The sequence below is a fragment of the Myripristis murdjan genome, chromosome 13 (assembly GCF_902150065.1).
Source record: "Myripristis murdjan chromosome 13, fMyrMur1.1, whole genome shotgun sequence".
In the NCBI taxonomy this organism is placed as follows: Eukaryota; Metazoa; Chordata; class Actinopteri; order Holocentriformes; family Holocentridae; genus Myripristis; species Myripristis murdjan.
This window is the reverse complement of record NC_043992.1, coordinates 15,142,559-15,157,558: the sequence shown is the minus strand read 5'-3', so window position 1 is coordinate 15,157,558 and position 15,000 is coordinate 15,142,559. Positions and strand designations below refer to the sequence as shown.

The window sequence follows — 15,000 nt, the reverse complement described above, 5'->3', positions numbered from 1 at the left end:
TTGTATTTGATCTACATATGAAGTTTCAGAGCTAAGTTTGGGGATGGAGGACAATGCCTCAAACACATCCCACCTCCGTGTAAGAAGTATTTAGGCACACTTTAATCTGTTCCTCTCCCCCCTTGTCTCAGTTCCCCCCCAAACCCCTTTTTTTTCTCTTCTCTCCACAGTTGAATACAGGAGCCACCAGGGGCTCAGTCTAATGGGACCGTCCAGAGAGACAGCTCCCCCACACAGAGTCCCAGCTGCCCTGGTTCCTCCTGTTTTCCAGCCATCGGTCTTCATGGGTCGACCATCACACTCCTCAGTCTATTCATTCCCAACCCTGATCCTTTCCTCATCCCTAATCCCTCCATCCCTTCATTCCTCCATCCCTGGCCCTAATCTCTTTATTCCTTGACCTTCATCGCTTCATCCCCTGACCCTCATCCCTATATTCCTCGACCCTCACTCCTTCATTCTTCAACCCTCATCCCTCATGCCGTCTTCCCTTGACCCTCATCCCTCCATCCATTGACCTTCATCCCTCCATCCTTTGACCTCATCCCTTCATCCCTTGACCCTTACCCCTCGCGACCCTCATTCCTCCATCCCTTGACTCTCATCCCTCCATTCCTTGACCTTCATCCCTTGGTTCCTCAACCCTCATCCCTTCATGCCTTCACCCTCATTGCTTCATTCCTTGAACTTCATTCCTCCATCCCTTCATTCCTCATCCCTCCCTCTGGACCCTAAATGCATCATCTCAGTTTTCCACCGTACAATAAACAAATTCAAATTGGTATCCCACTGATGTAATCTTTTGTTAATGAAAGCTAATTGAACTGATTTTCTGATTCAAAGTTTTCCCACAGGCACATAAAGAGGGCACGAGAGGTCTGACAGTGACTTTAGCCCTGGGCTAGAGCACGTTAGCCCAGACGATGAGAGGTCGATAGCAGCATTGCGAAAAAGGCAAATTTGCCTTGGGCCAAGGTAGCCTTGGGCTAACGATAAAAATAGTGAGGTGTCATGTGCAACCTTCACAAGTTCAAGACCTGGTGTTCTGTCGCACATTTTGGAGGCTGGATTGTGCAAAGGACAGGGAAAAGCTTGACACTCAACACCCATCAGATCATACACGCTGTAACAGAGTTGGAGAAATCAGCTAAACTCAGAGCTCCTCTGGGAGAAATCTTATCCCTCGTCCAAATTTGAGAGCATGCTTTTGATTTGGCTGGATCAGGACTGTCTGTCTGTGATACACCGAGTTCAGTTGGAGAGTTAGAACAGGACAGCAGCACTTTATAGAGAGGAGCACAATCTGTAATGGACAGTCTACACATGCTCTGTCTGCAGCTGAATATATACAGTCAGGATCAGCCTGCACTGCTGCCAAAAAAATGCTAACAAAGAAGAAGACAATCAGTCGTCATGATGGACAGCTGTAAATATAATATCTGGATAATAAACTCACGCTTGTGGTTGTTTTTGCGCTGGAAGGGCAGCGTGTGTCGTTCCGAGTCTTCTTCACCCTCCTCGTCCGCCAGGTGTGTGTGAGTGTAGTGGTAACTCAGCCCTGGGCGGTTCTTATAGCGCTTTCCACAGACTGAAACACATACGCGCACACATGCACACACATCACAGCACAGAATTTGTTTGCAGTATTGCCATCTGTGTGTTGCGTAAAACGACAAAAGAGTAGAAAGAAGTTGGAATGAAGACATAATGCTCACTGTCACAGACGTAAGGCTTATCTCTGTCTTCAATGGTGCTGGGCTCTTGCCTCTTCCTCATGCCCCCCACGCCACAGGCCTGCAGAGGAAACACACACACACACACACACACACACACACACTTGTGAGGTCTCAAACTGCCAGCACTTGTGACAGCCGCACATGCACAAGTACACATACACAACTGCACGATACACACAAAAAGTTTGAAGAGCCACATTCTCCGCATGAGTACTGTACATGCGCACACACACAATAAAGTGGGTAAAAGCACACTCTCCTCTTGTATGTTCAAGAGTACACACACTCACACACATACACACGCACACATATTTGCACTATAATCATCTGCTCTCAGTGTAAAGCTCCACTTCCAGCAGGAGGGGGCTGATGACACCTAGCAGGGAGGCAACGGCTCCAATTAGCAACCCTGGTGTCTGCATGTCTATGTGTGTGTGTGTGTGTGTGTGTGTGTGTGTGTGCGCTTGTGTGTGTATGTCTATGTTTATATGTGTGTGTGTGTATGTGTGTGTGTGTGTGTGTGTGTGTGTGCATGTCTGTGTTTGTCTGTGAGTGTGATGAATTTCAGAATACACTTGATAGTTAACACTTGATTATCTTCCCACTGGATACCAGAAAACAGTGGGAAAAATTGTCTCACCTAATCAAAGTTGTAAAAAAAAAAAGGCATTCCCAGACTGATTTAAATCTTTGGATACATTGGCATTTATTCACTGTAATAACTGTTGCTTTGTCAGATGACATTTCACTACAGAACCTGGAAAACAGAGCAGTGAAAGCACAAAATGATTCCTGGCATAAAAGTAAGACTCGCTATGTGACATACAGTAAGTCATACCTATCCTAAGGCCTGGGTTTACACAAAAAAAAAAGGGGGACATTTGTGAGAACCAGAACTTCTCCAAGATTGAATAAGCGCTATCAGATCATAACGGTCATCTAATATTATTTATAACATTTTGGAATGTAACCTTTCATTTATTCCTCCTTCCACACCAACGACGCAGCAATGTTACAGTACACTAATCTGGGGCGTTCCCATGTAGGAGGCAGTTCAAACCGGGTCTCGCTCGTACATGGGAACGTCCTAAGGGGCGTCATCTATGACGTCATCAAAAGCAGGCGTGTTTTCGGTCAACATGGTGGACAAAGAGATGCTCCACACATAGCAAAAGAGCTTCAACACTGAACTTTCACACAGTTGGACTCTGATCTTGACCAGGGTTGTTTTTTTTTGCAGTATCGACTTCCCCCTTCACACTGACAGTTAACCCATGCAGTCGCTGGGTCACTAGTTTCTATGAGGAGAGGGAAAACCAAAGGAGAAAGAGGTGAGCTCATTGAGGGGAGAAAATAGACGCTGAGGAGGCTGAGGACTGTGAAGAGAGAGATGGCGGGGGGGTTGTCGTCGTTGTCCTACCCGTCCTTTGGTACGGTTCTTGCGCTTCGGGATGTCCTCCTCCATATCCTCCACATCCAGCTCATGAGGGAAGTCCCCAACCAGCAACTTCTATGTGACAGAGGAGACAGAAAGGCAGAGACAGAAGGAGATTCAGATAATAAGAAATGTTTGCAGGACGCCAACTGAGACTGACTTGTATGTCTTGAGACCGGTTCAGGTCTCTAGAGGACATACCAATGGTCTCAGACTCAACCTTGACTCAAACTCGGACATTGAGGACCGAACATTTCTTCCTGAGACCAGGCAACACTATGGTATAGGCCCGGGCTATTCAATTACAAATTCAATTGGGCCAGATTTGAAAACCAGGAAATGTAGATGGGCCAGATATTTCCAGCGGCTTATTGAAAACCAAAACAAAATCGAACATATATGCACTATTGCGCAGTATCAATTTTGTCCGTGGACTGATCGACTGCTCCAGCTTCTTTTTAGTTCTTCTAACAGCGTTTCAAAAGCATCTGTAGCTAGAATTTCAACCCTGTGAAATGTGGAAATGTCAGAGAGGGGTATTTTTAATACACTAGCGGATCTCACACTATGGTTTTAATTTTGTAGTCATTTACATTTCAGAGAATGTGAATGGTCTTTTCTTTTTTTTGCCAAGATCCAGGATGCAGCTCTCTCCTGGTCTGTGTGTGCACGCACCAGGATACTACAGCTCTGATCGTAAGATGAAATCAAACTCTGTGTTTTGGACTCTTTGTATCAGTGTCTCAAGTACCGTAAAGCTCTCACTGATTAAACACATTGGTTTGACATTGGGAGATGATGGTAAAATAAGTAATAAGTATTTGCCTGTCCAGGCAGGATTAATCCTATCGGTTTTCATTGTCATGTTTATGTTTCAGAGTTGTCAGAGACATATTTTCAGTAAATCATTTTTATTTGAGAAAACATTGATTTGTGAAAGATGTTTCTCACATTAGTTTTGCTTCCCAGCTGCTTACAGATTTCAGACCATGCTCGAAACAAATATTTTTATAAATTAATGTTAGAATTAAAATATTAAAGTAGCCTGGGCCACTTGGAAGTTGTTTCTTGACCAGATGTGTCCCACACTGATTCAAAATTTGGGAATTCGTGTCCAAATGAGATCCAATCTACTTTGTAGAGTACGGAGACAGAGCCATAGACAGAACGTTCATTAGCAGAGGTTGCCTGTGATTGCTGCTGCACTTCCTCTCGCTTCATCACACTCCAAGCTGTGCTCACCTATTTCACACTGTCAGTGTTCAGAGTGTGATCCAAGTCAGCAATAATACATTTTGCATTTAAAATCATACAGAATTTCTCTGCCGGAAAACAAAGAAAAAGACACATACAGCGGAGGGAAAGTTCTGCAAGATGAAAGTCACTGAAGCATCCTGCTCCATTTCAATGTTGAAATGAGATGATTAAATGAGGGAATATTTTTTGTTCTTTTTTGTGTTTGATTTCATTATTTATCCCACAGTTGTGAAAGTTTAACTGAACAAAGTTGAATTGTTTTGTTTTACCATATTCAATTTACAGAGGCAATTCAGATTCATAGTCTTGAATTGAAATTGCAATGTTCGCAGTCTTGACTCAGTCACACAGCCACTAATATGATTTTGGCCTCATTTCAGTCTTGTCCCCATTTTGGTCTGACTCTTGACTCAGACTTGATTTACTGGATCTTGGTCTTGACTTGGTGTCATGGTGATTTCAAACACAAAAACCAGCTGATGATCCCCTTTCAATCCTAATGGCATTGCAGCAAAAAAAGCTTTCATATCTGTACTCATTCATTCAACTGTGTGGTGAAGCATCCGCCTTTCCTTTCCTTTCCTTTTGCTTCTAGCTGCAGGCAGTAAACACTCTGCTTTGACCCCCTCAGCCTCTACCTGCTTTAGTTCTCTTCTGTATGGGCTCATGGGTGGTAATAGAATTGCACTGCTCCCTGCTGATTTCGAACATGCTTGTTTAATCCAGTACTTGGAGCACCCTAAAGAGCAGAGTCATTAACACCAAATATGACCAAACATATCACCATTTTATTGCAATAAATGGTTCGATTTATGACACATATTTCTTCACTGAACTCAGTAGGACGGCTCTGTTCTTATTCTCTCCTACTTACTGTAGAGAAGGAGACTAGCTTTATGATCATCCAGCACATTCTGTGTTCTGTTGTTCTTCTCTAGTAACACCAAAGGACAGGAAGATATGATATGATGTCCTCAGAAAATAAAAGACATTAATCTGATCATGCATAATGCAATGGCCCATAGGAACGCTTTGAACTCTGACGCTGTAATGGAAGTATCAGAGAGGGAAAAAAGACAAAGAGAAATGAGTGTCAGCAGAAAAGTAAGGGTAAAGCTCCCATATGGAGGCAGAGATGAGATGGGGACGAGCCAGGGAGCACTGCCTGTCTGGGTGAGCGTCCCGCTGGGCTGAGGGACTCAGGAAAAGCCCTGGATTAGAGAGTCTGGAATCCCAGCGGGGCCTCTGGGCCTCAAGGGCCCAGTGAAGGAGCCACGCACTGCTGCTCATCAGCTAATTGTTGAGTTGGTTTGAAACAGATGAATGGAAGATGAGGATGAAAGAGGGATGAAAAAGAGGTGGAGGATGAACAAGGGGGAGGACAACATGTTCCTCATGTAGGAGACTCAACATTCCTCATGCCACTGAAAAAAGACACTCAGAAGGTTGGTCGGTAAATCACACAACCCTGATATCTGTAAAATGCTGAGAGTGACACTGGTGTAATCATGCACAATCGTAAACACACATGCACGCACACACACACACACACATACGCACACACACACACACACAGACACGCGGTGCCAGGAGGGAGTTGTCAGAGCCGCGGGAGGCTGTGTCACCGCCAAAACACACACTCAGAGAGAGACAAAGGCAGAGAAAGACACAGAAACACAAACACAGAGAGCGAAATAGACAGATAAAAAGAGATAGACAGGCTGACATACAAACAAACAAGAAGAACATAAAGAGAGAACAAAAAAAAAAGAACCGAGGATGAGCTGCGGAGGGAGGGGGGAGGAAAGACAAAGCAGAGGAAGAAAGACAAATGAGAGAGCCCACCTGACACTCGCTCATTGGCTCTTCCTCCTTGGTTTCCACCTTCTTGTCCAGGGTTTCCCCGGCAAGCAGCGACTCCAACACGGGCCCCTCCGGGATACCCCCCTCCTTCTTCAGAGAGGCCTCATAGTCTGGAGAACAAGACAGTCGCAATCAGAAAACAACAGACAACACACATTCACGCAGAAAAGGACAGTCAAGCTGGCAGTATACTTGCTGTGGAGATGAAATTTGCTTAGGTCATCCAAATAAAGGGACGCGCTTATGAAGTAAACAAAAATGCCATATTGACTGTGGTGTCCTCATTTCATCCTCATCTGGCATAGTGTCAGTAAAGTTGCATAAAAACTTTGTTTATGATGAGGTATGAAATTTCCTCTAGACTGTGAAATCCAAATTAGAGTCTCAGTTAAAACAAGGAGAAAACAAACACAAAAACATCTGCTTTGTCTGCAGAGAAGTATCCCAAGCCTGGGAAAAGAAAGATTGGTGATTCTTCAGTTCTTCCTGAAGCTGGAGGACACTGGCCCACTGAGCACTGATAGTGTACAACACACACACAGATGACTCAGTGTTTTAAGTGCTTAAAATTGCACATCCCACTTGTTTGCTTGTTCATGTAGCTCCACTTCTTCCAGCGTGTCTTCCAGCTTCTTACCGATCTTGAACTCGATTGGTCCAAGCCGCGGGTCCTCCAGGATATTTAGCCGTCTCTTCTTGCGCCAGCAGCGAGCAGGATATGTGTACAACTGACCTGGAGCGTGGCCTGAGAAATAAGAGAATAAAGAGCCGTGTTACAGCAGGAACCACTATAAACCATGAATTCAAATACATAAATCAATAATTAGATGAATGGATGAATTGGTGACACTTGGTGTGGTCTTGCTGGCTTTGAATTAGTTGTAGGCTGATATATGTTCACATATGGAACTGTGTTAGGTGGTTATATATATATATTGATTATGTACTACTGCATATGCTTTGAATAAACAGTTTTTTGTTGATTTGGGGAAGATTTTTTATTCTATGACAATATTATTAAAAAAATACTGAGTTCAATTAAATAGAAAAAGAATAATTATATAATTCAATATTGTATTACACTACAGTATGCTACATTACATATTTTGTCATATTACTCATCAATGAAGTCAATGCGCTGATGCAAATCAATTTAAGATTGAAAGTGAGCAGCAGACCAAATTGTAAAAGTGCCAGACACTAGACACACACAAGTGGTTAACACATGTGCACACACACACACACACACACACAAACAAACACACACACATACACACATACACACACACGCATACTCAAACACACATCCTCTCTGGAATAGTTACGGTGCCAGAGGCGCATCATTGCCTACAGGGGTGTCTGATTCACTGCCAAAACACACTGATGTTACAGAGAAGAAGAGAGAGCGAGATGGAGAGCGCGAGAGAGACAGAGGAAACACCCTTTGGGGGTAGAAACAGAAAGTTGGAGGTGCGAAAGGGAGGAATGGAAATAAGATGGGTGTGAGGCAATGAGGGGGAGATAAGGAAGTGAAGGAAGGAAAGCGAGAGACAAGTGGTAGAGGAAAAGAGCCAATGGATAAAGTGGATAAATGACTGGAAACAGAGAGAAAGAGAGTAATTGGTGGTGGATAATGGTTGGCAAAGACACACACCAACACATTTGCCCAGAGCGCTCCAGACAGGAGTTTCTTCACTCTACAGCTACTTGCTATTAAATGGGGGTTGCGGTGCACACACACGCACACACACATGCACACACACTGTAACACATAGCCAGTGAAAATGCACAGGCCTCATAAAATCAACAAGACACACAGAAATTTTTAATTTGAGCAGAACGACCTCTGATTTTTGTTCCCTATCTACATCACACTGCTTGACATGGGAGAAATTTTTTACTTTAAAAAAACTCAGAGACAAGACGGAGCATAACACACACCTGAGGAGTTTCTAGGCTGACAAAGTCTGACAACAGAAATTCTTTGTTTGCATCAGAGTAAAAAGTATTAAACTGATGTAAACAAGGACAGAATCTCTTACAGGCTCAGTACCCAAAAATGAGGAGCAGTTAAGGTGAGAACCACCAGGACTCATCAACCAAATTTAATTCTTATTCCTTTTTGTCAGTTGAATCTAAATGATCGTCACTTCAGTCAGACTTTGGCAATTTTACACAGTGTAATTTTAAGGCTTCCCTGAAAATCAAGTGGATTTTTTATTGATATTGGTTCCACCATTGTTCACCTAATGATCACTGACTGGAGGTCATAGTTTGCAATCCTTTTATTTGCCACCACAGAGCAAAAATGTATGGCCTAAGATTGAGCTCTGAGAGGGATTATGATGCAACGCTGCAATAAACTGTGATCAGCACAACACAGATATTGATCAGTTGCATCCCAAAAAGTAGATACTGGCCCTGACCATTGCATGTTGCACACACACAGACACACACAAACACACACTCATAAACACACACCTGGTCCACGATGGTTCTTCTCCATCCAGATGTAGCAGTTGCTCTGGGCCACGCCGGTTTGGGAGTCCAGGAAGGGGAGACGCATGGAGCGCTCGGCACACAGACGGGCATTGTAGCTGCGACAGTGTTCAATGGCCTCCTTATAAAACTCCTCGCCGAGGCTGGGAAGGGCGGCACAGGGGTGGGGGGGATGGGTTTACGGGACAGGGCAGAGAAGAGGAAGACGAGAGAGATGGAGAGGTCAAAGGTAAAAGATAAACGGGGCAACACATTGAGTCAACCAGAACATCAGCAGGAAACAGAGGATGGCAAAAGGGCAGCATGCATGTGTGTGTGTGTGTGTGTGAGTGTGTGTGTATGTGTGTGAGTCAAAGGAGGCAGCAGGGGGTGGGGAGAGGGTGTCTGCAGGGCAAGTGAAGTCAGTGTGTGTGTGTGCGTGTGTGTGTGTATGTGTGTCTGCAGTGTAGGCAGAACGGAGCAATAGAGATGCACAGTCCTATTAACCTGGGTCATGGAAGATGAGCTGGCAGCTACACACTGGCCAACCAAACACACACACACACACACACACACACACACACACACTACACACTACACACATGCTGTACAGTATTAGTGTCTGTACTTCATTTTTTTTACAGAGAGGACAATGTATGCACTGTGTTTTCTCACCAGTACAAGTGTGAGTTTGATTAAAATTCAGTGTCATTTTCATCTCTTTGTCCCTCCCTCCCTCCCCATCCCTCATCCTCCCTCTTACCTGTTCTTGATGACTGCACCTCCAGATTGCCTGTAGGGAGGGGAAAAAAAAGAAGAAAAAAAAACCAATAGATGTGTGGTGAGTCACTCTTCCACCCCACCCTGCTTTCTCTCTCCACTCCACTGTTCATTTTGGCTTCTCCTTCTTTTTCATCATCTCTCTCGCTCTCTCTCTCTCTCTCTCTCTCTCTCTCGCTCCCTTCACATCTCTCTCTGTTGTGTGTCTTTTTTGCATGCTTTACTTTCACACTCTCTTCTGTCTCTCACTACGCTTCTGTTTTTTTCATTATGCCTCTCTCTCTCTCTCTCTCTCTCTCTCTCTCTCCCTCCCTCTCTCTCTTTCCTGTTAATCACTTTTCTCTAGTGTCTTCCTGCTGGGTGCACACATATCAAGGTCACTCCGCTATACAGACAGTAGATACAGTACACACAAAACTTCTGCACGCACACACACACACACACACACACACATGCAGACACACAGATACACACACTTACACACATACACACCACCCTCACAAAAACAGTGTGGTAGCGCTGCTCGTACGGCAGCATTTGTTCCTATGCAGCCTCCACCACTGATTGACTGACTGACTGATTCACTGATTCACTGATTCATTCACTCATTTATTGAAAATACACTGCAGTCAAAAGCACAAACCTAAAAACTAGTAAGCTTATGGCAATAAAGACAAAACATTTACTTGCACTGTGGTTCTTCCATTGATACCAAAAAATAATCTATGTACAAATAGATGATTTATGTAAATGCACAAATTAAATACCGGGGCTTTGAGTCATCATTGTCATATTGTTGAGTAGGTATGAATGTACATATTTGACCATTTAAGTACAATTTTGTTTTCATATATGCACATATATAAGGTACACAGATTTGCAATAGACATATATCACCATATCTAGAGGGGGTAGGGGAGAGTGGGGTAATTTGTGCCAAGGGGCAAGTAGTGCTACCCCTGTTATCTAGAAAACTATAGAAGAGGTTGGTCATGTGACCACATATTTTTGAAGAGGCATCCATTTCACTCATCTTATAAAGAAGGGAGACACATGGCTTGAGAGGTAAGAACATTTAAGTTCAAAAAACATTTTTTTGCCCTCCAAAGTAAAATTTCCATGATCAAGGTTTTTTGATTGCTGTGTTTGAACAATTATAGAAAACTTTGAAAACAGTTCACACAGGTTTTAGTACTTTAGTAAGCTACACCATGAGTCTATACAGTTAGCATGATGTTAGCTCAAAACAGCTGGGGGATGCATTTTTTTCAAAATGGTGGGCTTGGGGTAATTTGTGCCAAAGGGCCTGGGGTAAATTGTGCCAGTGGCACAACTTGTGATTATATACTATATATTACTTTCTTGTATTTTATTGTTATTGTACATTATTTTCTTACCTTTGATCACTAAAACTATTCAGATTCAGATGAAGATGATTTGCAAGTGCTCATTTTGGAATTTTTATTTTGTTCTGGGTATGTGTTCATGTGGCGCTAGGCCATGTTATAGAAAAGTGGCCTGTGATCTTGTTAAAATAATAAATAAATGTTAAATAAATAATTTTGTGTTGAATTTGTTTTGCTTTTATATAGCATTATCATTTGTGAGATTAAAATGATCTGTTTTACTTCAATTATCAATGGCACAATTTACCCCAGTCTATTCTCTCTAATGGCACAATTTACCCCGCACCGGGGGCAAGTTGTGCCACAAAACCACTTTTTTTTCGAAAGCTATATTTCTCAAACAGTTTATATAAGATCCAAAGTGATTGTTCCCAGGGATGCACAACATCCTAAACTATATGTGCATATTTTAGTTGGAGGCATTACTGTAATCCCCTCACTTTAAAGGCACTTAAAGTAAAAATTGGCACTATTTACCCCACTCTCCCCTACATATGTTTGGTTCATACTATGACTATATATGTAACATACAGTATATGTCCAATTTCTCTGGTGTAGGGGCCTGTATGTTCATATATTAGATTTCCGTGGGCAGTAAGACATGATTCATGTGTATAATCACTTTGCATCACATGCATGATTCATTTTCCACTGAATAAAAGCAAAGTTAGACTTTTTTTCCACTGGTAACTTGTCATAAACTGGAGATTATTAGTGCCCAGTGATGTCCAGACTCAGTAGAATCTGGATCAAAGTAGATGTTTCGTATGAAGAGGGATCAGAGAGTTTATCCTCTTGTGCAAATTTCAACCAGAATCCACTGTCCTGGTTGGAAATAAGGCCAAACTTAAGTCAACCATCAGACCAAGCAGATGCTGCCGAGGTCCTGACAGCTAGCGTCTGGCCTCTTCAACTTCAACTTTCGCTTGCACCCTGCGACCTGACGGGCCATCGCTGGATGTGTGACATTTAAACGGCGTGACTGGGCCGTCCATATGTGGGCCGTGCTGTGTTCATGACGTCCCGTAATGTGCTGTTGGGAATATGTTGGATAGAATATGTTGCTTTACAGTCCAGTGCCTCCAATTGCGTGTGCATATGACCATTACAGTATTTTACAGCCGCATTAGTCTCGCGTCACCACAGTCTCTCCTCACTTCATTTCCCTTCATTCTAGCACTGTGCCAGCATTTGTCTCTTCAGTCTACAATAAAAGGATGAAGAATGGTGCCAGAGAGCGGCCTAGCCAAAAGATCTTCAGGTTACACCCCTGTAGCAGCCAGCGTGTGTCCCTCAACAGCCTTGCATCCTTCAGACACTGAGCCCTCGAACCTGCTCGCCCATTGTAAGTCGCTCCAGACAAGAGCGACGACTATAAATGCCAGAATTGTAAATTGGTAGAAGTGAGTGCCACCAGCAGTCTGGCCAAAATAGAAAAGGCAGCCATTCCCTCGGACACAAACATACCTGCTGTTCACATATAAATAGTCATGAGGAGGGAGGATGAATACACACACACACACACACACACACACACACACACACTAAGGAGTGTTCAAACAAACACAGACATCCGAAAACACAGGTCCAGGAAGCCTTACACGCAGCTTTTTAAAATATTAAGTGGAACGTGTTGGAGAAAAGCTTGGGCATCAAAGCTGCATACTAGGTGCACTAGTGACCAGAATGAAAGTGGAGGGTGAGAGAGAGAGAGAGAGAGAGAGAGAGAGAGAGAGAGAGAGAGAGAGAGAGAGAGGGAGAATCTGAATGAATGAGACTGGGAGACAGAGAGAAGACAGACTGAGTGGAGAAAGGGAAAACATTCAAAATGCAAAACAGCTCACCCCTGAGCTCCCCACCCGCCTCTTCCTTCACAACCCGTTCATTTCCAACACCACCCCCCCAACCACCACCACCACCACTTCTCCATCCCTCTGTCCCTCCCTCCACCACCACTGCCTTTAGAGGTATTGGAATAAGTCGGCCCCCCTCGATAATAAGTTGACAGCTGTAGAAAATGGCTGCTTTCAATTTGGGTGCCTCCAATCTCATTATATTGTGGTGGCAGTGCAGAGCGACAGTTGGGAGGCTCATGGAGGAGAGGAGCTGATACCCTAAAGCTGAGAGAGAGAGAGAGAGAGAGAGAGAGAGAGAGAGAGAGAGAGAGAGAGAGAGAGAGAGAGAGACAGAGAGAATAGAAGATGAGGGGAAAAGAGAGTGAGACAGTTAGATAGAAAGGGGAAGGATAGAGAGAGTGGGAGAGCAGGAGAGAGAGAGAGACCTGGGATAAGAAGTGAGAGAGCGATAAAGACATAGAGTGTGTGTGTGTGTGTGTGAGAGATCCAGAGTGACAGAGAGAGGACCAGAGCAACGTCTCTCCAGAAGGGCTTGACTCACTACTCACACTCTGTCCTTCAGCTTGTTATCATTTAGGGGGCAGTGGGAGGTGCAGACACATTTTTGGACCAAGAAGTCCCAAAATTCAGCTGCAAACAGCCATCAGAGCAAAATGAGACCGACGACTGCCATCTGAAGAGTAATAATCCTCTGCTCTTAGGTCTGATTTAGTTTAAAATTGCATTGAGGGGGTGGTAAGAGTGGAGAGAGTGTGATCAGAAAACACATTCTCACAATGCTATCGCTCGCTGTGCTAGCTGGCCCGCTAAGTAGAGTAGCAAACTGAACGTGAACAATGTGCAAGGGGCATGCTTTCCTCCCTCATGGACACATGGGTGGCCCATGGACCGTGGTTTGAAAGCCAATGAGAATAGAAAAGCCTGTCTTTTTCTCTCTTGTTTTTAAATTAAATCAAATTAAATTTAGTTTTATCTTTTACTGTAATTGTAGTCATTGTTATCATTATTATTTTTCTATCATTATTATTATTAAATTTTATATTATTCATTTTTTTGTTTTGTTTTGTTTTGTTTTGTTCTTTAGCTCAAGTGGCTTTACGGTTCCAAGTTCAGCTCCTGCAAAAGCCTCTGTTGTGTCCATCAGCAGCCATGGCTCCTGTCAAAGTGTCCTTGAGCAAGACACTGAGCTACCTGCCTGCTCACTCTCCGAATGAGAGCATCAGCTACATCGCTGGACTGTAAATTGTACATGTGGCAGCTTAGCGGTGCATTACGTGCTGTGACGCAGACCTAGACCAAAGGTCCGGCGATATACATTTCACCATAGAGGGTTAGGAACCACTGGATCAAATTTATGATGCTCCACAAGCAGAGGAAGACCATTGCAAAAGCACCTCTGTGGCTTGCGGCCACTGTGGTGTTCAACTCGATATCATGCCAAAGCGTGTAATACATCTGCCAGTCCACCAGAGGAAAGAGAAACTCAAAATGCCCGCAATTAAGCCAAACGAAGCTGAAGCTGGCTCAGGGAACAAAAGCCTGGACTTTCTTGTGCATGGACACACACAAGCACAAAGTTTTACAATTTCCATCATTTCCTCCCCATCAATTCCATCTCTTTCTGTTACTTTCAGAATTAATTTTCATTCCAATTCTGGTTTAATTTATAGTTTTCATAAATGCATGCACACGCGCACAGAGAGAAATGTGCAAACTTGCAGCTACAGTAATTAGCTGGCATGTTGCCAACTCACCAGCAAGCTGAAGCAGACTACCAAAAAATGTCTAGGCAGACATGATGGAAATTGCAAATCACACAGGCTTTCCACAGGCTGGCCCTGCACAAGGGCACGTACACACAAAGGACACATGTGCAGGCATGTGGAAGCGTGCACACACACACACACACACCATGGTGCAGAAACATACAGACGCATGCCACGCTCCTATATGAACACATGATTTTGCACATGCACACCGTTATGCTTATCAAAGTAGAAAAACATTCCAAAAGAGATGCACGCGTTCACTCTTATATGCATGGGTAAGTGCTTAAACAAACACCAGCACGTACAGACGCACATATAAACCAACCCCCCCTCCCCCCCAACCCCACACCCCATACACACACACACACATACAAATCCAAATCAAGGCTAGATGAAGAGAGGGAATGAAACAGTGCCTGG

At 43.7% G+C, this 15,000-nt stretch overlaps 1 protein-coding gene across 1 annotated transcript in view; it reads right to left on the bottom strand.

Annotated features, from left to right (window-relative positions):
* dpf1 (double PHD fingers 1) overlaps positions 1-15,000 on the bottom strand; it is a 40,839-nt gene that overhangs the window by 18,168 nt on the left and 7,671 nt on the right. The window contains exons 2-8 of the mRNA XM_030066204.1: positions 9,533-9,562; positions 8,773-8,933; positions 6,929-7,036; positions 6,274-6,401; positions 3,157-3,246; positions 1,716-1,794; positions 1,457-1,588 (exon numbers count right to left, since the gene is read on the bottom strand). Of these exons, the coding sequence (XP_029922064.1) occupies positions 1,457-1,588; positions 1,716-1,794; positions 3,157-3,246; positions 6,274-6,401; positions 6,929-7,036; positions 8,773-8,933; positions 9,533-9,562 (728 nt within the window). The remainder of the gene's footprint in view (positions 1-1,456; positions 1,589-1,715; positions 1,795-3,156; positions 3,247-6,273; positions 6,402-6,928; positions 7,037-8,772; positions 8,934-9,532; positions 9,563-15,000) is intronic.